Below are 22,843 nucleotides of genomic sequence, written 5' to 3'. Positions count from 1 at the left end.
TCAACCTTCTTGGCCTCCTGTAGGTGTCCCCCAGTGCCCATCTACCAATATAATTTATGCCATCATGTGCCAGCAATGCCCCTCTGCTATATACATCGGACAAACTGGACAGTCTCTACATAAAAGAATAAATGCACACAAATCAGATATCAGAAATGGCAATATACAAAAACCCATAGGAGATCATTTCAATCTCCCAGGCCACACAGTAGTAGACTTAAAAGTAGCTATCCTACAGCAAAGAAATTTCAGGACCAGACTCCAAAGAGAAATTCCTGAGCTACAATTCATCTGCAAATTCGACAACCTCAGCTCAGGCTTAAACAAAGACTGTGAATGGCTGGCTAAATACAGAAGCAGCTTCCCCTCCCTTGGTGTTCACACCTCCAGATCAACTGCTGGTAGTAAGCCTCACCCTTGCTGACTGAGCTCACCTTGTTATCCCCAGCCTTGCTCTGGCTTATTTGTACCTGGCCCTGCAGATTTCCATGACCAGCATCTGATGAAGTGAGTCTGTGCTCACAAAAGCTCACGCTCAAAATTTTTCTGTTAGTCTATAAGGTGCCACAGGACCCTTCATTGCTGTTACAGATCCAGACTAACACTGCTACCCCTCCGATACAGTACCCCAATGTGAATGCTCTAGCCAGCATTTTCAGCTCTGCTGCTTTCCTGCTTTACACAGGAAAAGGCCCAGGAAAGTCTGAATTTCATTTCCTGTTTGACCAGCATGGTAAGTGGAATGGGCAACACAGCTCAACAGCACACCTGACAATAAATGCCCAGGGTTGCATACCAGCTACAGCATAGAGTGTGCAGGAGATCCTAGACCTGACTGCTAAGGGGGTATGCACTACAAATCTGCAAAAGAAATGCCAATATTGCATAGGGCACAGTGGAAAAAATATATATGCCAAGGAAGAGGAGAAGGAAAATGGTCAGCAGGTAAATGGAGCAGCCTCTCACCAACAGTCAGGACTTTTTTTTTTTTTTTTTTTTTTTTTTTAAAAAAAAAAAACTTTGGAGTGAATCCCTTCCTGCTAGGATGTATTGCTGTTGGACCTAATGGCGGGGAGAGCACTTCTCATGATTTCACATTTTTAATCACGCCTACAGTGAGCAAGGATAGCCACTCACTGATCAAGAGGGCGGAAAAAGCCCTCCCTGAAGCCCAGTGGGCAGAACCTAGTCCCCACCCTCTTAACATGACTAGAAAGCAGGGGGTTGGATTATCAGTATAAAAAGCCAAGCCAGAAGCGCAGTGGTGGCCTAACCGTCAGAATCATAGAAGAGTAGGACTGGAAGGGACCTTGAGAGGCCATCGAGTCCAGCCCCCTGCCCTCATGGCAGGACCAAGCACTTTCTAGACCATCCCTGAAAGCCATCTATCTAACCTCTTCTTAAATAGCTCCAGTGATGGAGATTCTACCACCTCCCTTGGCAATTCGTTCCAGTGTTTGATCACCCTGACAGTTAGGAACTTTTTCCTAACGTCCAACCTGAACCTCCCCTGCTGCAGTTTCAGTCCATTGCCTCTTGTTCTATCCTCAGAGGCAAGGAAGAACAAGTTCCCTCTCTCTGCCTTATGACACCCTTTTAAATACCTGAAAACTGCTATCATGTCCCCCCTCAATCTTCTCTTTTCCAAACTAAACAAGCCCAATTCTTTCAGCCTTTCTTCATAGGTCATGTTCTCTAGACCTTTGATCATTCTCGTTGCTCTCCTCTGGACCCTCTCCAATTTCTCCACATCCTTCCTGAACTGCGGTGCCCAGAACTGGACACAATACTCCAGCTGAGGCCTAACCAGCGCAGAGTAGAGCGGGAGAATCACTCCTCATGTCTTGTTCACAACACACCCGTTAATGCATCCTAGAATCATGTTTGCCTTTTTCGCAACAGCATCACATTGTTGACTCATATTTAGCTTGTGGTCCACTATAAGCCCCAGATCCCTTTCTGCTGTACTCATTCCTAGGCAGTCCTTTCCCATTCTGTATGTGTGACAGATTGTTTCTTCCTAAGTGGAGCACTTTGCATTTGTCCTCATTAAACTTCATCCTGTTAACCTCAGCCCATTTCTCCAGTTTATCCAGATCCTTTTGAATTATGACCCTATCCTCCAAAGAAGTTGCAACCCCTCCCAGCTTGGTATCATCTGCAAACTTTATAAGTGTACTTTCTATGTCAATATCTAAATCGTTAATGAAGATATTGAACAGAACCGGTCCCAAAACAGACCCCTGCGGAACCCCACTAGTTATACTTTTCCAGCCGGATTGAAAACCATTAACAACTACACTCTGGGTACGGTTATCCAGTCAGTTGTTCACCCACCTTATAGTAGCCCCATCTAAGTTGTATTTGCATAGTTTATTGATAAGTATATTATGTGAGACCGTGTCAAATGCTTTACTGAAGTCTAGGTATACCACATCCACCGCTTCTCCCTCATCCACAAGACTCGTTATTCTATCAAAGAAAGCTATTAGATTGGTTTGACATGATCTGTTTTTAACAAATCCATGCTGGCTGTTCCCCAGCACCTTACCACCTTCCAAATGCTTGCAGATGATTTCTTTAATGACCTGCTCCATTATCTTTCCTGGCACAGAAGTTAAGCTGACTGGCCTGTAGTTTCCCGGGTTATTCTTGTTCCCCTTTTCATAAATGGGTACTATATTTGCCCTTTTCCAGTCTTCTGGAGTCTCTCCCGTCTCCCACGATTTACCAAAAATGATTGCTAAAGGCTCAGATACCTCTTCTATCAGCTCCTTGAGGATGCATTTCATCAGGCCCTGGTGATTTGCAGACATCTAATTTTTCTAAGTAAATTTTGATTTGTTCTTTTCTTATTTCAACTTCTAAGCCTACCCTTTTTCCACTAGCATTCTCTATGTCAGGCATTCCTTCCGATTTCTCAGTGAAGACCGAAACAAAGAAATCATTAAACATCTCTGCCATTTCCAAATTCCCTGTTACTGTTCCTCCCTCCTCACTGACAAATGGCCCTACCCTCTCCTTAGTCTTCCTCTTGCTACCAATGTATTTGTAAAAAGCCTTCTTGTTTCCCTTTATGCTTGTAGCTAGTTTGAGCTCATTTTGTGCCTTAGCCTTTCTAATCTTGCTCCTGCACGCTTGTGTTGTTTGCCTATATTCGTCCTTTGTAATTTGTCCTAGTTTCCATTTCTTATAAGATTCCTTTTTTATTTTGAGATCATGCGAGATCTCCTGGTTAAGCCAAGGCAGTCTTTTGCCACGTTTTCTATCTTTCCTACACAGTGGGGCTACGTCTACACGTGCCCCAAACTTCGAAATGGCCACGCAAATGGCCATTTCGAAGTTTACTAATGAAGCGCTGAAATGCATATTCAGCGCCTCGTTAGCATGCGGGCGGCAGCGGCGCTTCGAAATTGACGCGCCTTGCCGCCGTGAGTCCAGACGGGGCTCCTTTTCGAAAGGACCCCGCCTACTTCGAAGTCCCCTTATTCCAATGAGCTCATAGGAATAAGGGGACTTCGAAGTAGGCGGGGTCCTTTCGAAAAGGAGCCCCGTCTGGACGCACCACGCAGCAGCAAGGCGCGTCAATTTCGAAGCGCCGCTGCCGCCCGCATGCTAATGAGGCGCTGAATATGCATTTCAGCGCTTCATTAGTAAACTTCGAAATGGCCATTTGCGTGGCCATTTCGAAGTTTGGGGCACCTGTAGACACGGCCTGGGATAGCTTGCTTTTGGGCCCTTAATAATGTCCCTTTGAAAAACTGCCAACTCCCTTCAGCTGTTTTTCCCCTCAGTTTAGCTTCCCATGGGACCTTACCTACCAGCTGTCTGAGGTTACCAAAATCTGCCTTCCTGAAATCCATTATCTCTATTGTACTGTTTTCCCTTCTACCCTTCCTTAGAATTGTGAACTCTATGATTTCATGGTCACTTTCACCCAAGCATCCTTCCACTTTCAAATTCTCAATAATTTCCTCCCTATTTGTTAAAATTAAATCTAGAACAGCTTCCCCTCTGGTAGCTTTTTCAACCTTTTGGAATAAAAAGTTGTCTGCAATGCAATCCAAGAATTTATTGGACAGTCTGTCCCCTGCTGTATTAGTTTCCCAACATACACCTGGATAGTTGAAGTCCCCCATCACCACCAAATTCTGGGCCCTGGATGATTTTGTTAGCTGTTTAAAGAAAGCCTCATCCACCTCTTCCACCTGGCTAGGGGGCCTGCAGTAGACTCCTAGTAGGACCTCATCCTTGTTTTTTTACTCCTCTGAGTCTAACCCAGAGACTTTCAACCCGTCCATCTCCTACGTCCATCTCCACCTCCGTCAGAAAAGGCAGATGCCAGAATTGAGCTCCCAGGATGGGAGGACAGCACAGCCCTGCAGGAGACTGAAGACTAGCCCATACCACCAGGCCTCAAAGAGAAGCTATATGCCAGGAGGAAGACCCCACTCTACCCCAGCAGAGAGGAATCTCATCTGTGGCCCTGTGAAGTAGGAGCCGGGGGGCTGAGAGGAAGAGTGTGGAAGTAGCCCAGGGACAGCTGAGTCAACGTGTTGCAGTGTGAATCCCTGCCTAGACCAGCGGCAGAGCACTCTCCCACTAGAAGTGCCCATGGCCATGGCACAGTGGAGTGGGTAGGTCTGTGCCTTCCCTGTAATCCATAACCTTTAAGTGGCAACCCCCCTCCATCTCATGGTTCTAGGCATATGCCTTGCAAGGAGGCCTGACCTATTGGAACTGCCATTTGTTGCCCTGTCCTGCCCCAGGGCCTGGGCTTAATGATTCATACCTGAAACTACTATTTATTGCCCTTCCCTGCATCAGGGCCTGGGACTACTGACGCGTACCTGGAACCACCTTTGTTTGTTACCCTGTCCTGAACCAGGGTGGGGACCCAGGAAGGCCTGTGCACAGTCCAAATCCCCAGGACTAACCCTTGGTGGCTGACAATGCTACAAGTAGATTAGGCAACTGGGTGTGATCTGTGGCACCCACTCTACCTACAGAGCAGATGCTCCCAAGCACAATTTTTTAACGTGTGTGGAGATGGAGCAGGAATCCTCCCTGCACATCTCCATAAAGCTTTCATAAAGGAAATCTTTCATCCTTTTCACAAGGCTTCTGGGGAGTCCTGGTTTATTCTGTCTTGCACAGAGGACCCCTTTCCCACTAAGCCACCAGAAAACAATCTGGCATCACTGCAGCACTAGGTCCAGGTTTCTGACCACATTCAGTCAGCACCTTCTCCTTACCATTCTGTATGATTCAGGGAAGACTGCATGGCAATCTGGATGAAGCAGAAGTACGTAACTGATACCACTGAGGCAATGCACCTCCATTTGTTCATCCCAAACGAGACATACTGTGTATCCCTGCCCTTCCACCACATGCAGCTCGGCCCTGCCTGCTCCTCCTGTCCATGCCCCTCCGCAGGCTCCTGTAAAAAGGGAAAGTTGCACTCTTCCCACAAACAGGGGCCAAACACACTGAACACAAGAGCCACAGACCTGCCAGTGTTGCCTGCCCTTTGCAAAACCAGAAGCTTGCACAGCTGCAATAGCTTCTACTTGCAGCTACTGTCCCACACATGGTTTCAAAGCAAACACAAAACAGCGAGCCACAAACTGTCCCTTATCCAACCTGCTAGCAAACGGAGTCTAGCTACTCCCTTAAGATTTCTGTGCTATACTTTCTGCATAGTGGCTACTTAAAAGTCTATCTTTGGCCTTATATATAACACATCCCCATTTGTCCTGGTGAGTCAGTTGTCCTTTGGTGGTAGGGAGGAAGATGTACAAGCCACAGCCTTGTCAGGTGACAAGAAAGAGGAGTTATCAAAGACCAGTGCATCTCCAGCCCCACTGGTTCTACATGGAATGGCAGTCAATGGTGAGCAACTGTGGTACCTTGCAGTATAGGAATCAGTATGGGGAGACATGTGGCTGTGACAACTGATGTGTGGTTGATCCAACTGTTGTGGTGCTGGGTGCAGTTCTGGGTACCACAGTGGAAGCAGGGGCTATTGTCAGTGCAAACAGGATTGAGGGCTGTACTGCTAGAGGCAGTGATGGTACTGGGATGGCACCAGAAGTGGTCTGTGGCGCTGTATCTACAGTCTCTGGTATGGTACTGACCTCAACACTGGGCACAGTCAAATACTGTTGGGCATCCAAGGTTGGGGCTCTTTCCAACAAAAAGGACAGAGAAGCCCTCTTGTCTCAAGTGCCAGACCGAAACAGTGATTTGGACTCCAAGTGTTGGGCTTAGTGAAATGCCCAAAGCGTCCAAAATGGCCACTGCAGTGAGAATAGCCATTGCAGCCATGGTGTAGAAGCATCTCAGTGCTAGAAACAACATCAGCTACTATGTTATCTGCATGAGGAATGATGTGAATGGGTGCACGACCAAGATGGTGCTGAGCCTGGGTGTCAAGGAGATGGACATCTGTTGGAACTGTCCCTAGAGTGCCAATCCTGGGATGCTCAATACCAAGAGGATTGTTGCCATGTGGTTGCCTGGGCAATCATGGCCAGTTTCCCCCTGAACAGTTTGGATGTAGTGATGGTTCAGGCGGTTGAGAGGCTGGCAACAAAGCCATATGTTTGATAAGGTCAGGGGCTGCTTTGAAAGTCTCCAGGGTTGAAGGGGAAAATCTAGGTTCTTACCTGGCTGCCTCTGGACAGGAAACTGAGGAAAATAGGGCTCAATGGCTCTTCCACTGTAGTGCCAAATAGTACTACCAGAGTCTCTAAGGTCAGTGCCTGGGCTGTGCGGAGGACAGCCCTGATACGAAAGCAGCAGGAGGCACATTTTATTCAGCCCAGGGAATACTGAAGGATCTGGTACCACTGTGGTAGGTTTAGGGTGAACAGTCTTTTTGTGGTTGGGGTGCCTTTGCAGCATCCCGCCTAACTTTGTTGGGAGCAGCCTCGATCACCTTTCTTTTCTGATGAGCAGGTAAATGGAACTTGTGCCATGGGGAAGACACGGGTCCGGAAGAACATCAGAACTGAGATTTGTCCTTCGGTGCCAAGACCTCCCATACTGGTGCCAGTGTGCTGCTCACAGAGTGCATCGTTGCTGGCTCTGGTGCTGCATGCATCAGTTGCAGATGCAATGCAACCTCCATTAAAAGACAAATCTCCAGCAGGCAACAGCTACTTTGAAGAACAGAGAACTGTCAACTATTCACAGCTATTTAGAACTATTTATACCCAACTATACAGTGAAAAGGAAAACAAACAGGGAAAGATACTGATCTGGAAAGAGCTATGAGAAGCTCCAGGGACAATCACTGGTGATGAGCAGTAACTGAGTGGGGCAGGGGTTTGAAGCCACATATATGCAGAGCCATAATGGTGCCACTCCAGGGGGCTCCACATCAGATGACTGGATAGTACTGAAGGGAAAATCCTCTGACATTGCACGCAGCATACATACACCACTCTGGGAATGGACATGACCAATCACTCGAAGAAATCCTTTCCTGTTTCTGCTTCCTTGTGTTCCCTAAATAAAAATGCATTATTTCTCAACAGCAGCTTCTTTACTGCTTGTCTCGTACCACGGCGGGGGGGGGGGGGGGGGGGGGGGGCGCCACACACTGGTAGCATAAACCAGAACGCAAGGGATACCCATAGTGCACTGCTGTCGAAGTCAAAGCTGCCCACCCCACTGCGAGACACTCTGTTGAACTCAAGAGCACAATGGGGCCATACACCTTCAACTTTACAAAATTGGGTGCTTAAAAAAAAAAAAAAAAGAGACCTTAATATATTTGACCTAATCTCATAGTGTAGATCAGTGTTTCACAACCTTTCAAAAACTAACCCTTTAAAAAAAAAAGTAAGTAGCTGCAGTACCTACAATTTTCAGACACCCATTTCTTTTTCTACCATTGCAACACATTTTTTTTAAAAAATTAATTGTAACTAATTTATTGGAAGAAAATCGCCTGTAGGCAATAAACTTGCCACCATACTTATGATTGTGCAAAATGGATAAATGAAAATATTAGATGAACGCAAAATACGTCAATTTCTTACTCATAAAAAGGTTGAGAAACAATGAGTTAATGTACCCTCCGGAAGGTTGCTCTGTGTACCCCCATGCTGGGAGCCACTGGTGCAGACCTACCCTTAGTTGTGAATTTCCTGAGTTTTCAATGCTTCTTGAAAACCTCAGCTAACTACACAAGTATATAAGTTATTTCAACCTCAATTTAAGTTTAAACAAAATTTTGGAAACATGTTTAGGTTTTTAAAATTTTCAATATGAATGCCCTACTATGATCCTTTTTGTTCCCTAGGGCATTCTGCTGAAAAGCAACAGATGGGAGTGCAGAACAAGTTCTTTGCTCCAAGGACCTAATGCATACTTCCCATCGACAATCAACTGGAGAGCAAGGAGTCTTGCTTTCTTGGATGTCCTCTATGGGGCTCAGGGTACTTGATCATGACAGTAAAAATTATGAGCATTTTTTTTTCCAAGGTTATTTTTTGTCTTCCAGTATCTCTTCTCAATCTCTATCACAACTCAGGCATTCCCCTCTCCCTTTCACATTTCTGCAAGCATAAATTCTCTTCTTCAGTACCTTACCTTCACCTTTGATTCCAGAAAATTTTTAGTCCTCTGGAATCAGAGCACAGGAGCTAACATGCACAAAACTGCCCAGTGCAATCAAACTAGGTTGCTCGGCCTGATTTTGTACTACTCTCTCTCTGACCTCAGTATAAGATTCCTAAATAATGTTTTGCTAAAAAGTCTCATAGGATTTAAATCTAACAATTGAGTAATGCCATTGTCCCATGATGGGGGCTTTGGAAACAAACTTTTGTGCTCGGGAAGCATTAAATCAGAGTTTTTGAATTAGTAGAAAACAAAAAAACAATTAAATCCTGTATTGCCCAGGTTCTGAGAAAGTATTCTCCTCATGTCTTTGTTTAAGCAATCCAGTGTGCAAACATATTGGTCACACCAATGAGAAGTTAGAAGAGGAACAGAAAATAGAGTTTAGAATAGCAGTCTGCATTCTGCTTTAAAGATAGAACTGCTACAGAAACTTAACATTAAGCATGCACAAAATATTTTACTGGATAGTGCCAATCAGCCTTTCGTTTTAGGAAGCATAATCCTTGATGTTTTTAATTAGCAAGAAATTCTAGATTCTTTACAACAGAGAGCAAACATGCACAAGCTATAGGATACTAAAATAAACTCATAAGTAACCCACGCAATTTTAAGATGAAGTACTCCATTTTTCATAAGTGTACTGTAGTTGACAGTGGAAGAAACGTGACTTATTTCTTACCAGAAGACTCCTTTCCATTCTGTTGCTCATGTACCATTCCCACAGTCATCAGCAAAACTATAACCAGAAACACCGGAATCCTCCAAGAGCCAGCCACAGATGCTGAAAATAATGTTTTTCAAAATTTCATTAATATTACACTTAAAAATGTTAGTACAATGCAGCCACGCTGAAAAAGGGAGCTACACCAGGAACCCAGTGATTATAGAAACTTATCAATGTCTAACACCATGTAAGCACGTGAAGGTTTTCTATACCTATGAAAAACATATTGTTATGCTATTAGTATAAAAATAGTGCTGTTTCTGCCTTTTTGTAAGGTTATATTAAACATCCTTGATATCATCAGTACATTCAAACTGGCTATAGAAGGAAGATTTCATGTTAATTCTGCCAGCTGTTTTTCAGACTTAATCTTTCTTTCTGATAGTCTTTAAAAAACAGAAGTAAGATGTTAGACATCAATGGACAAATTCTCTCCCCTGGGGAAGCTCTGCAGGATGTTGGGGAGAGGAAGGAGTAGTGTCAAAAAGCTGAGGGCCAATCAGCATCTCTACCCCACTCCCGCCCGCCCAGCCATGAGAGAAGCTGCTTTAACTGAACACCATTGAAAAAAAGGCAGGCAGTGCTACAGCAGTCCTCCTTACTCTCTCCCTATTCACAGCTCCAGCAGAATGGCAACATGGAAGCTACCTCCTGCAAACTTTGCACTAGCAAGGAGTTCTCCCACACCAAAATAATTTCTCTGCTCGCTATTTGCAGCAAGAATCTGCATACTTTGCACTACCCAAAAAACGCAAAGGAGCTGGATGTCATTTGACCCAGTGGTGCTGTTTTGTTAGGCTTCAGAATTATATTTTATACATAAACATAATGATGTGTTACCCACCTAAGTGGAAGAGCAGTATTATCCAGACAGGAATGGAGATTGCTCTTAAGTAACGCTCAGTGTTTGCATTCCACTTGAATGAAATCGTCAACAGATATCCCACAACCAAAGTCCATATCTTTAAAAAAAGAAGAAGGTACTTAAAGGCATACATACTTTCTACACATACAAATAGCCATCTATATAGATAAAACACAATTTAAGGTTTTTAATATGAACTCCGACATCTTCACGAGTTGTCAATTATGTTAAGCTGCACTTGGAAAAAACACACACAAAACCTTTAAATTAGAATACCTGCAACTATTAAATGTCTTCCTTCTATACCAAGAAGTATTCAGTTGCCTATTATATACATATTTCAAGCTCCTCTAGGCTACGTCTACACTACAGAGATCGTTCGAAAGAAGCTCTTCTGGAAGACCTATTCTGAAAGAGCTTCTTTCGAAAGAGCATGTCCACACACAAAAAAGCAGATCTAGAGTGATCTGCTCTTTCAAAAGAGAGTGTCCACACAGCCCCCACTCTTTCAAAAGAGCAAGCCAGGAATTGAAAATGAAGACTGCTCTTTCGAAAGAAGGGCCTTGCAGAGCATCTACACACGTCTTCTTTCAAAAGCAGCTTTCAAAAGCGGTAGCTCTTCCTGAAACAGGAAAGGAAGACTGATTTAGAAAGCAGCACCACATTCTTTCAATTTACTTTAGAAAGAATGCTTTGTGTGTGTAGATGTTCCACAGGCTCTTTCAGAGGAGCCCCCTTCTTTCAAAAAAACTTGCTAGTGTAGACACAGCCCTAGACTTTAGGAATAAACTCTGATATGCTTTAAATTTGTTTTATTCTGAAGGGGAAACTCTCTTGCTCTAACAACTAACTACTCTCCACTCCCTTTGCCAAACTAATCAGAAGTAGTTACCACTTGTGTAGCAAGACAAAAATGTGCTCTTTTGTTAAATATAACTGGCATAATTTTCCTGTTAAAATCTTTAACACTGGTGTGTAGGTAAACAGTCAGTAGCCCCATACACTTCTCCTTTCAAGCACAATGAAGTATTTTTCTAACTAAAATGAGGGTGGTCAAAATGGCTAAGGACAGTAAAAATTACATTTCGTTCCTAAACTCAAACTTAAATGTGAGGCTTTAATAGAGAACAGATCATGCATCAATATGACATACCACTTTTTACCCATTTAAAATGAAACAAGAATGAACTAAGCAAACATGAGCCTTTTTTTGTGAGATCTTTCAATTCTATTGTACTTACAGGCTCCAGCAGACCAGAACTAGCACATGGCATTCTCTGTGTCTGTTTAAAATCTCTCGATACTCAAGATAAATGAAATGCGGGGGAGGGGGGGAGACAAGCTTTTAATATCTGGTCTACCTGAAAAAACATTGGACAGGAGGAAAGAGTAAAACATAAGGAGAGGAAAGAGGGAAATTAAAAGCCACTTGGATTAGAAGACGACGAAGTTTGAGTGGAAGGAAAAAAGAGTAACTGAAAAAAAAAAAAGGAAAAAAAGATTTTTTTAAATCAAATTTATATTTTAATACAAGATTTGATATTAGGTCCAGATTCCAAAAGCATTCCTATTCACGAAAGCACTTGAGGATGTGCTTAACCTTCATAGTATTTTTAAACCCCACTTAAAATATTAAGATTTAAGCATTTACTTGAAAGGTTTATATATTATCAGGGTCTCAAAGGACAGGATGGACTGCATGTTGTGAGCAAAACAGGGCTCAAATCACTGAGGAGGGAATATAATAAAAGTTCAGTCGCCTATTCATTACACAGCACAGACAGCCTTTCCCAAAGGGATTTCAAACCTTGCCTAGATGAAAGTCTAATGGATATGAAGACTTGAGTCTACCTTGCACTCAACCCACAGCTATGCATCTGAACCATGGGGCTGCAGCCACCTTCCCACTTCTGGGTGCACTAGACCACAATGCCACTCAGGTTTAGCAAGATCACAATGTCCTGAGTAGGATACCTGTCCAAACCTTGCAGAACAGGAAACACAGTGAGTGGACTCATTCCTTGACACCTCTCCACACCCCAGAAGTAGCATTTTGGTGCTGGTGCAGATGATCAAAGGTTAATTTTTTTTTTAAATCTACCTTGTTAACAACAGCAGACTATTTCAGATAAGAATCAAACTTCTCATTACAATATTTCTTGTCCCTGTTTTGTCAGCAACAAATTGTTAGCTAGTCATTAAGGCTCTCTGTGATATCCAAGTTTAAGTAAAATATGCTCCACTGTAGTACATACAGCTCTCAAATCATAAACACTTAAAGTTTAAGTAACTCCTAACAAAACAAAAATTACAATTCTCTACATATTTAGTATAGTTCAGTCCTTGTTTCCAAAATTTTAAAGGTTATAATCGTAAACTGTTAATTAAATGAATGCACATCGTATTTGTGTGCTATCCAATCAGAATGAAATTCCTGTTTCACCAGGTGCCAGCGTTCTTGTTTCAGAAACCAAATAAAGCAATATCATTCCACAAGGCCACAGAAAGCAACTGTCCATGGACTCCAGAGATGTGAGGAACTCAATTCAAACGACATTAAGGATTAACTGACTCAATACTAATTTAAATAATTGCGTTTGCTAACGAGTAGTACATTTGAAATATGACTCAAATTATTTAAATGTGACCTAGCTTAGAAGATGGTAATAGGTTTGAATATGTTGCTGACTTAAATTGCTTGAATCTTAACATGGGTTGGTTCTAGATAATGAGAATCAAATTGTAACTTGCAAATAATCTCCTTCATTTATAAAATACACACACTATGTTGAATGGCTGGCTATGGATTTTAATGAGAACATTAGCGACCACTATTCACATATAGTCAAGTATATATATGGTTCAAAATGAAACATTCTCAGAAAACTACAAGAATCAAATCCCCAACACAACCAGCTAGCAAGCTTATCACTTAAGCTTGTTTTTTCCCCTTTAATGAACGTGACCATCTACTAGCTATCCAACGTGCTGGCATCCCACTGAGCACACCTGTCCCACAAACTTAGGTCACCCCTGCAGCCTCCACTCTAAGGACCCATCCAAGCTGATTGCTTACTATCTGCTGGGTATTCCCCAGGTATAACCACAGCTATGATTGTTACATAGGAATACCGACTAACACTAGCTATAGAAAAAACAATAATTGCATAAAAAATGAATAATCACATCCAATAAACTACAACCTCTCCAGTGTTAGCTCAAAAGGCCCACATTGCACCAAATACATCTTATGAAAACAAAAAAGCAGTCCAGTAGCACTTTAAAGACTAACAAAATAATGTATTAGGTGATGAGCTTTCGTGGGACAGACCCACGTCTTCAGATCCTGAAGAAGAATCTGAAGACGTGGGTCTGTCCCACAAAAGCTCATCACCTAATACATTATTTTGTTAGTCTTTAAAGTGCTACTGGACTGCTTTTTTGTTTTCATAGTATATAGACTAGCATGGCTTTCTCTGTTACTATAAATACATCTTAGTTATCCTATTAAGCACAATTTTATGAAGCATATGAGTACAACAAAACACACTTATACTATAGAGCAAGAACCATTTTGTTAAAGACACCATTAATTGATGCCATACTGACAAAGACAGGATGGCAAGTCTTAAGAAGTGTCAGTTTTTAATATTTAAACTTTCTCATTGTAAATAATCATCATCCTACCATTTTGATGCAACTCACTGTGACTATCCATTTCAGACAAATTTTGGAAAGAAATCTGAATCTCGTTTTAAGCACTGCAAGAGAAGTATCAGTCATGATTTTATACTAGAAGTCAGGTTTCAGTATCTCTTTCCAATTCTGGAATTTAATAGCATCTAACATGACTTTGAAGCACAAGCTTGACTGACTTTCTGAGGCTGTGTCTAGACTGTAGGGAACGGTTTGCAAAAGTTATGCAAATTATTCACCACAGTTTGTGTATCTTTTGCTGACAGGGAGAGGCTTTACTGACATTTGGCCCATCTGCCCAGGGCCGAATGTTAGAAACCCTCCCTCTGTTGAGACACACTTCTTCCTCGTAGAATGAGGTGTACAGGGATGTCAACAGAACACTCCTGGCCAGTAGATCTCTGTCAACAGATCTGCAGTCTGGGCGTACACACAGTCCACAAAACTTTTGTCAACAGAAGCCTGCACTCTAGACACAGCCAAAGAGACTTCAGTTTCCTAAGTGCCTAAATCTCTTCAAAGAATTAGACTAAGGACCTTCTGAATAGATTTTACTGGACCTTTGTATCTGAAATCAGTCACGTTGGTTCAATAATGGATGAAGTCAATAGTTTATTTAATTTTTCAGTTTCATCCTTTTGTAGTTCTTTTGTTAATTACATCAAACCAACTTTCATTCAGACTACAAGAGCATTCCCTCTGAAACCTTTTTTAAACTTGGTGTATCTTATAGAGTTTGTGTGTGTGAAATCCATACATATTTTGATTTATAGCCAATATGACTCAATCATCATGGTTGCTGGATGTAAACAAAGTTTTCTTGAGTTTTTCTACTCAATTTCACTGGGAGGATAAATCCTCAAGCCTCTTTTTTCTATCCACCAACTTGATGGTAATTGCAGATGAGTAAACTTGCACAAAGTGCCCTAGGATGTCAAGTGTTTCTTCTCTCTCAGTGAGGTTTCAAAAAGCATCGCTGCAAACTCTCCCTATAATACACTATTTTATTACCTAAGGTCACCACCCATCACATGACCACTGTCTAATTCACCCACCATTTATTAGCTACACTCACTGGCATTTTGTCTATTTATCCTCCATTTATAAGCCAGAAACAATCCTTTCCCATCATAAAACTGTGGTTAGGATGCCAAAACACACCACATTTTATTCTTCATAATTAGACTAGAAATAAGCTTAAACCAAACTCCTTATTTGACAAGCTGTCAGCCTTTCTTCAGAGTAGAAATCCAAGTATATTTTTCCTATTGACTAGCTTGTTGCATATCTAATATCCCACCTTCCAGTTCCAGTCTACTTTATCCAATCCATTCTACACACTGTAAACCCCCGACTTGCGAGAGAATTACATTCCTGGGGAACCAAGTATCATTCAAATTTTGCGCACCTCAAAGTGAGGGTGGGGCCGTCAGCTCCACCCCCAGGGAGCTGCTGCGGCTGGGGTAATCCCCAGCAGCAACGGGACTGGGAGCTGGCCAGGGCACAGCACTCCACGCCCCACACTCAGCCCCAGCACAGCCCACCAAGCCAGCACCAGCCCTAGCTCCAGGACGCACAGAAGGAGGAAGCAGCCCTGGTGCCCCCAAAACCCCTCCGGGCAAACATGCATGCACAGCTGCCCCCTTCTCTCCCACACTGCGAGCAACCAACCCCCTTACTCTCACCATGCATGGCGCAGGGGCTGCTCCACTTTCACTGGCTGCCACAGGCTCCAAACCATTAAAGGGTCCGTAGGCAGGCACGGGCTGGGTGAAGGAGGGGGCAGCAGGGGCACTGTAGCCACTCGGGGCTGAGAGGATGGCGGCTGGAGCAGGAGGCAGCCCCAGCCCCCCCCAACCTGGCTCCTGCCTGCCCACCCACAGGAGGAGCCAGAGCTGCCAGCTGGAGCAGCTGGGCCACAAGCCCCCTCCAGCATTCATCCACACACCATGCCTGCCCCTCCCCACTCCTGGTGCTTAAGTCCCAGGCAGCCGTGAGACAGGAGCTGCCTCCTGAGGATCCCCCGAGCCAGCTGGCAACGCATTGCGGGTGGGTCCCACGGGGTTAAGCAAAGAGGCAACCGCAGGGTGCCCCCTTGACTCGACTCAATATAAAAAATGTGTAAGTGGAGTCTGCTCAAGTCGGGGGCCTTCTGTATATAGAAACTAGATCTCAGAATACCCTAGTCCTGGGGTTTTCAGCATACAAGTGTGCCATGAGAACCGTCCAAGTGTGCCAAGAGTGGTGGCTCTCTGCAGAGTCACTGCAGAAGGAGAAGGGAAGGGAACTGACAATCCCACACCAGCTGCGGCTCAAGCAAGGGCTGCGTGAGTCCCAGCTGGTGCACGGTTGATTAATTCTCCCCACAGCCCTGATCCAGTGGACATAATATATTTAGATTTCCAGAATGCCTTTGACAAGGTCCCTCACCAAAGGCTCTTATGTAAATTAGGTGATCATGGGATAGGAGGAAAGATCCTTTCATGGATTGGAAACTGGTTAAAAGACAGGAAACAAAGGGTTGGAATAAATGGTAAATTTTCACAATGGAGGAGGGTAGCTAGTCGTGTTCCCCAAGGGTCAGTCCTGGGACCACTCCTGTTCAACTTGTTCATCAATGATCTAGAGAAAGGGGTAAGCAGTGAGGTGGCAAAGTTTGCAGATGATACCAAGCTGCTCAGGATAGTCAAAACCAAACTAGACTGTGAAGAACTTGAAAAAGATCTCAGCAAACTGAGTGACTGGGCAGCAAAATGGCAAATGAAATTTAATGTGGGTAAGTGTAAGGAAATGCACATTGGGAAGAATAACCCCAATCATACATACAATGTGATGGGGGGCAAATTTAGATACAACAGATCAGGAAAGGGATCTTGGAATTATAGTGGATAGTTCTCTGAAAACATCCACGCCGTGTGCAGCGGCAGTCAGTAAAGCAAATAGGATGTCAGGAATTATTAAAAAAGAGATAGAGAATAGGACGAAGAATATCATACTTCCCCTATATATGGTACGCCCACATCTTGAGTACTACGTGCAGATGTCGTCTCCTCACCTCAAAAAAGATATACTGGCATTAGAAAAAGTTCAGAAAAGGGCAACTAAAATGATTAAGGGTTTGGAAAGGGGACATATGAGGACAGGCTAGAGAGACTGGGACTTTTCAGTCTAAAAAAGAGGAGATTGAGGGGTGATATGATAGAGGTATATAAAATCATGAATGGTGTGGAGAAAGTGAATATTGGAAAGTTATTTACTTGTTCCCATAATATAAGAACTAGAGGACACCAAATGAAACTAATGGGTAGTAGATTCAAAACTAATAAAAGAAAAAGTTTTTCTTCACACAGTGTACAGTCAACCTGTGGAACTCCTTGCCGGAGGAGGCTGTGAGGGCCAGCACTCTAACGGAGTTTAAAATAGAGCTTGATAAATTTTTGGAGGTTATGTCCATAAATGGCTATTAGCCAAGGGTAAAGTATGGTGCCCCTAGCCTTTAGTCAAAGGCTGGAGACAGATGGCAGGAGACAAATCGCTTGATCATTGTCTTCAGTTCACCTCCTCTGGGGCACCTGGCACTGGCCACCGTTGGCAGACAGGATACTGGGCTGGATGGACCTCTGGTCTGACCCAGTATGGCTGTTCTTATGTCTCTCTTTGCAGGGCCACCATGAGGGGAAATGCCAACCCCTCAGAACCCCGTTTTGCATTGTGAGGCAGCTGAAATTCTGCTTCCCAGCCCAAATGAGCTGTCGAGCCCAACCCACTCTCTGCTGTGGCAACGCGGCAGGGGAGAGAGCAGGAGCCTGTTGGGTCTGGAACATGGTTTAAATCCTGAATCCTGGCTCCAACAGGCAGCAGGGAGGGGGAGCTGCTTTCAGTAGTTACTCATTTACTGAGCATCCCTAGCACGGTGTTGAACAGATTTTGAAAATATTTCTGTGCTTGCTGTCTAAGACAGTGCAATCTGTGGGGAACATGAAACATTAACACATTTGATCCTTGTTTAGCTTGTTCTATGTGCTATTACTGCAAACCACTCTGGTAAGACTGTAACCATAGCAAACAGAAGCAAATGTGACATTTATGAACTATCAATTCAGCTGAAAAAAGTGGGTGTGCCACAGAATTGTTTGTCTCATTGAAGTGTTCCATGTTACCAAAAAGGTTGGGAACCACAGTCTTATTCATCAGTATGCTAATGGAAAATATTTAATTTCTATTTATACCCTGACTACAAAGCTTCTAAGGCTGTGGCTTGGATACAAACTTAACCCTACAGACAGACAAGTAATGAGGGAACATTTTACAGCAGTGTTTGAATACCAGTGTGGCATTTCACGCATATACTATAAAAAAAACTCAGTCAGATTCCACAAATTATGAACACTGTACCTACCTTTAACTAGCTGCAAACCCCATTAGACATCGCAGGCTTTTGTCCTTTCTGTTGTGATTATACCTCCACTGCATTGAAATTCCAAAAATACAGGACTGACAGAGGGTGCTATATCCCAATGGTCCTTGATTCTATTATTAACTTGTCAAGGAACAGACAACTGATTCCTATGAAGTCAGTTTGACAGGACAGGGGTTGTATGACAACAATGTCACACAGTAAAGGTCTGAGATTGCCTGACCAGATTCATTCAGAAGTTATCTGGCAGAGGCAAAGTTATAAAACAACAGGAGATTATTTATTTAGGGTCATCAGCCTTTTTAAACCAGGCAGAGCAGAGAGAATCTGCAGGAGTCTGACCAGGTACATATAATTCCATCCGAGCACCTGCTTTAATAACTCTAAAGGGGAGAACCCTGCTTATGTGAATTCACACAGTCCTCCAAGGACTCTCAAAGGAAGCACAAGAATATTCAAGATGTTGTTTTTCTGTTATCTAATGAGAAATACAGAGTATAAAGAAAAAACAATGTTATTTTAGGATTCTTTGCAAGTCTGTGTGTGACAGATGCTATACCTACAACATGTAACCTAAAGAGAAAAAGCAAACCCAGAATATCCACACACTCAGAGACCTGGAAGAGGATGTGGTAAGATACAAAGTAAGCCTGAGCAGTCAGCACTATTTCTAGGGGCTTGCACTGGGCTGCGTAACTACAGCGCTACAGAAGGGATGTTAGATAGATCAGCACTGCAAAATAATGGCTAGAAGGCCCCAAGCTAGGGGCCCAGCATGGATTCTAATAACACTCTGGAGGTATTCTGTAGCTGGATCCCCTGATAACACCATGATGAACAGCCAAGAGGAGACACTCAACAGGAGCGATGACAAGCAGTTTTTGCCATCTGTGAAAACTTGAATATCAACATTCCCTAGTTATTTATTTCCTTCTTTTCCCCACACCAGAATACTTCTGTAAATAACCATTATTTTTAAGCATTAATATCAAAGAATTAATATTAACTATATGTTCTTACAAATAAGTTATTTTTAAGTTAGAGGGCCCTACAAGCATAAGGCACTGAGTAATACTCCACAAGAAAAGAGAGTTTTTACTTTTAGATAGTCACGTTACTTTGACTACAAAAATAGTGTATGTGACTTAAATATGCACCATAAGCATTTTAAAAGATATATTTATTTTAACAACAAAATATGGTTACTCATCATTCAGAACCAAGACAGTTCTGAGTGAAATAGATTTCTGATTCTGATTTCTTAGGCTACATCTACACTAGACATACAAGTAGACCACCGATAAGCAATTTTAGCTACACCAATTGTGTAGCTAAAAGAGATATGTCCACAGTCGACTTCCACGTCTGTCAATGCAGCAAAAGGCAGACAGGAGCATTTCTCACTTCTACCTTCCTTATTCCTCACCTTTCACGAGGAATACAGGGATCAACCACCACCCCTGGGAGTGTCATTTTGCACATTCACGAAATGAAACCGCGGAAGATCAACCATGAATGGATCAAACTTTTGCTGTTGTGTGGCTCTAGCCTTACTATGCTCCATCAGTGGTTTTAATTACAGGGCTACCTTACTGAATACAACAGAATTAAACAGACCTAACTGAAAATTTTTTCAGCTTGCAAAATTAACTTTTTTGTGTTACTCATACTAAAGAGCTAAGCTGTACCTCAAAGTTCAAGCTGAGTTTACAAGGTCTGGCAGCTTCCCAGCATCTACAACTGGTAAAACTGAGCACACAGATATAAACCATAGGATGCTTTTTTTCACATCACTATCAGAGTACAACTACATTTTACAGGACCTAATAAAAGGTCTACCCTGATTTGTGCTGATACAACAAAAGACATTAATAAAACCAGTAATAGCTTCATTACATATAGTTTGTACACAATTTTTCAAGGAAATTTTTGAAGCTGCAGTAAATTAGGGACATTTTAATTTTTTTTAAACCACCATAGCAGCAACTACTTCTTTTCCCATGAGTTTAAAAAAAAAAAAGTTTCACTATGTCAACCAGCTCTAAATTTGGATAGCTCATATATTGTCTACTATACACATCTTTTCAATCACATCTTCAGAATTTAGCACTAGTGGAAATGCATGATTGCAACGGATATTTTAACTGACATAAGTTGACATATGGGAAGCTGCTGGAGTTTAAATACTAAACAAATTAATAAAGCCTTTTGAGTACTTACATGGTCCCTTAAGCATCCAGCTACTCCTTGGTACAACTCTTATCAGGCATTCAGGGAGCCAAAAGTGCAGATAGCAGTTATAAGTGAGCTGAGTGGGCAGCCTGGTACTCCTGAGCTGTTTAAGGCATATCTCTATCAACAAACCATCATAAAGTAGAAACCACTAACAGCAGCAAAAAACTATTTCTGCTGCTCCAGCTTATGCCACCAGTTCCACAAGCAAAACAAAAACTGTCAAAAGCATGCTTATGTTGTAAGAGCACTACACTAGTGCTTTTGCCAGTACAAAACAAACCCACACACCATTAAGGTATATGATCAGAAAAAGTTTCCACAGCAGATACAGGTAAAGTGTAAGTGACACCAGCCTTCCAAGCAGTACCAACAGTGATTTCATACTGAGATTTGTTCTGCTCCCCTTTCAATCATTCCAGATGAAGCTCCAGGCCTTGAATTCCACAACTGTTTAGACTCCAAACTCCCAAAGAAAACCAAAGAGGTATTGATTTAGGCACATGACCCCTACAGTGAAACCCACCACAGGACTTCTGTGCCCAGCTTGAACTGATTTCACTCTTGTGAATCCCATCCTGGTTATTACATGGGGAACTGCACTGAGCCACAGCAGGAGACTAGCACCATGCCCTCAAAAGGGACACATACAACAAGAGATGCTGAACCTATACCTGTCTCTCAGAACTGGAAGGGACCTTGAGAGGTCATCAAGTCCAGTCCCTGGACCTCACAGCAGGACCTATCACCATCCCTGACCCATTTTTCTTTTTCTTTTAATCTATTTGTCCCAGATCCCTGGGTCACCCCTCAAGGATTGAACTTACAACCCTTGGTTCAGCAGGTCAATGCTCAAACCATTGAGCTGATCCACCTGCGTGATGCTCGGAGCAGCCCCCCCATGCCACACAGACGAGTGGCCAGCCGCCCGGGGAAAGAGGTGAGGGAGGCCACGCCCACCCGACCCCCAGACTCACCCACAGGCTGCTGAAGAAATCCAGCCCCTGACAGATGAGCAGCCCGGCCTGGGCCAGCAGCACCTGGACCCCCAGCGAGCTGCCGAGGCAGTAGAGCCCGTAGAGCAGAGGGCCGCCGCCACCCAGCAGCAGCAGGAGGCGCCGCCGGCGCAGCACCTGCTCGCCCAGCGCCTCGGTGCCGTAGTTGGCGAAGCAGATGGGCAGCAGCAGGGCGGCCAGCAGCACGGGCGTGCGGGAGCGGTGCAGGCGGCCGAGCCAGCGGCGGCCCAGCGCGGTGAGCGAGGTCTTGAAGGGGTGCAGGAAGGTGCCGCACAGCACGGCCCACAGCAGCGGCCGCAGGAAGGCCTCCAGGATGAAGTAGACCAGCACGGCGGCGCCGCAGCACAGGCCGGCGAAGAGCAGCGCGCCCGTGTTGTAGAAAGCCTGCTTGATGGGCTTCTCCAGCCGCGGCAGCGACCCCGGCGGCAACAGCAGCAGCCGCGGCACCGCGCCCTCCGCCGCCTCGGGGGCCCCCGTCGCGCTTCGCTCCGAGGACGGGCCGCCGCCCCCGCCGGGAGAAAACGGCACGCGGGGACCAGCCCCAGGGTCTCCGCTGTCAGCCATAGCCCCGGCCTCACGCCCCCAGCCGTTAACCGCCGCCGGCCAGGGACAACTACACAGGCGCCGCGGCACGCTACATGACGCGCGGGGGGTGCTGGGAAATGTAGTCAGACAGCCACCCAATGGCTCACTGAGGGTGTTGGGAAATGTAGTCAAACAGCCACCCAATGGCTCACGGAGGGTGTTGTCAAATGTAGTCTGACAGCCACCCAATGGCTCGCGGAACGTGGTGGGAAATGTAGTCTGTCAGCCACTCAATGGCTCGCGGAGGGTGCTGGGAAACGTAGTCTCTGTTCCTCCCTCTTCCCAAAGGGATTCTGATGCTGGAAACTTAACGCCGCAAAGTTTTGTGCCCAGAAGGCAGCTTTTGTTGACAAAACATTGCACGTGCACACCCAGCTACGCAGCGTTTGGGGGCACCAGTGTCTTGGTTTTGGTGATAACATGCAATCACGCCCATCAGAGACATGCACACATCTTTTTCATTGAAAGTTTTGTTGCCAGAGTTACTGTGTAGATTCTATGGTTGATTTTTTTTCTCGGGCTGTCAAATGATTCAAAAACTATCATGATTAATTGTGTGATTTTTTTTACAAAATTAATCAGGATCACTTGCATACTGACTGGTGTTCTTAAACATCAATAGGACATCATTTATTCAAATATTTTGGACATTTTTCACATTTTCAAATATTGAT

At 43.9% G+C, this 22,843-nt stretch overlaps 1 protein-coding gene across 3 annotated transcripts in view; it reads right to left on the bottom strand.

Moving 5' to 3' along the window:
• TMEM245 (transmembrane protein 245) overlaps nucleotides 1-22,203 on the bottom strand; it is a 140,776-nt gene extending 118,573 nt beyond the window's left edge. For all 3 annotated transcript variants that reach the window (XR_012644536.1, XM_074988001.1, XM_074988002.1), the window contains exons 1-3: nucleotides 21,546-22,203; nucleotides 10,203-10,320; nucleotides 9,314-9,415 (exon numbers count right to left, since the gene is read on the bottom strand). Coding sequence is in view for 2 of the 3 variants with exons in the window: in XM_074988001.1 (XP_074844102.1) it covers nucleotides 9,314-9,415; nucleotides 10,203-10,320; nucleotides 21,546-22,148 (823 nt within the window). In the remaining variant the exon portion in view is untranslated. The remainder of the gene's footprint in view (nucleotides 1-9,313; nucleotides 9,416-10,202; nucleotides 10,321-21,545) is intronic.
• Between the last annotated feature and the right edge of the window lie 640 nt (nucleotides 22,204-22,843).

Source organism: Carettochelys insculpta, chromosome 2 (assembly GCF_033958435.1).
Source record: "Carettochelys insculpta isolate YL-2023 chromosome 2, ASM3395843v1, whole genome shotgun sequence".
Lineage (NCBI taxonomy): Eukaryota > Metazoa > Chordata > Testudines > Carettochelyidae > Carettochelys > Carettochelys insculpta.
This window is presented reverse-complemented; position numbering and strand designations above follow the sequence as displayed.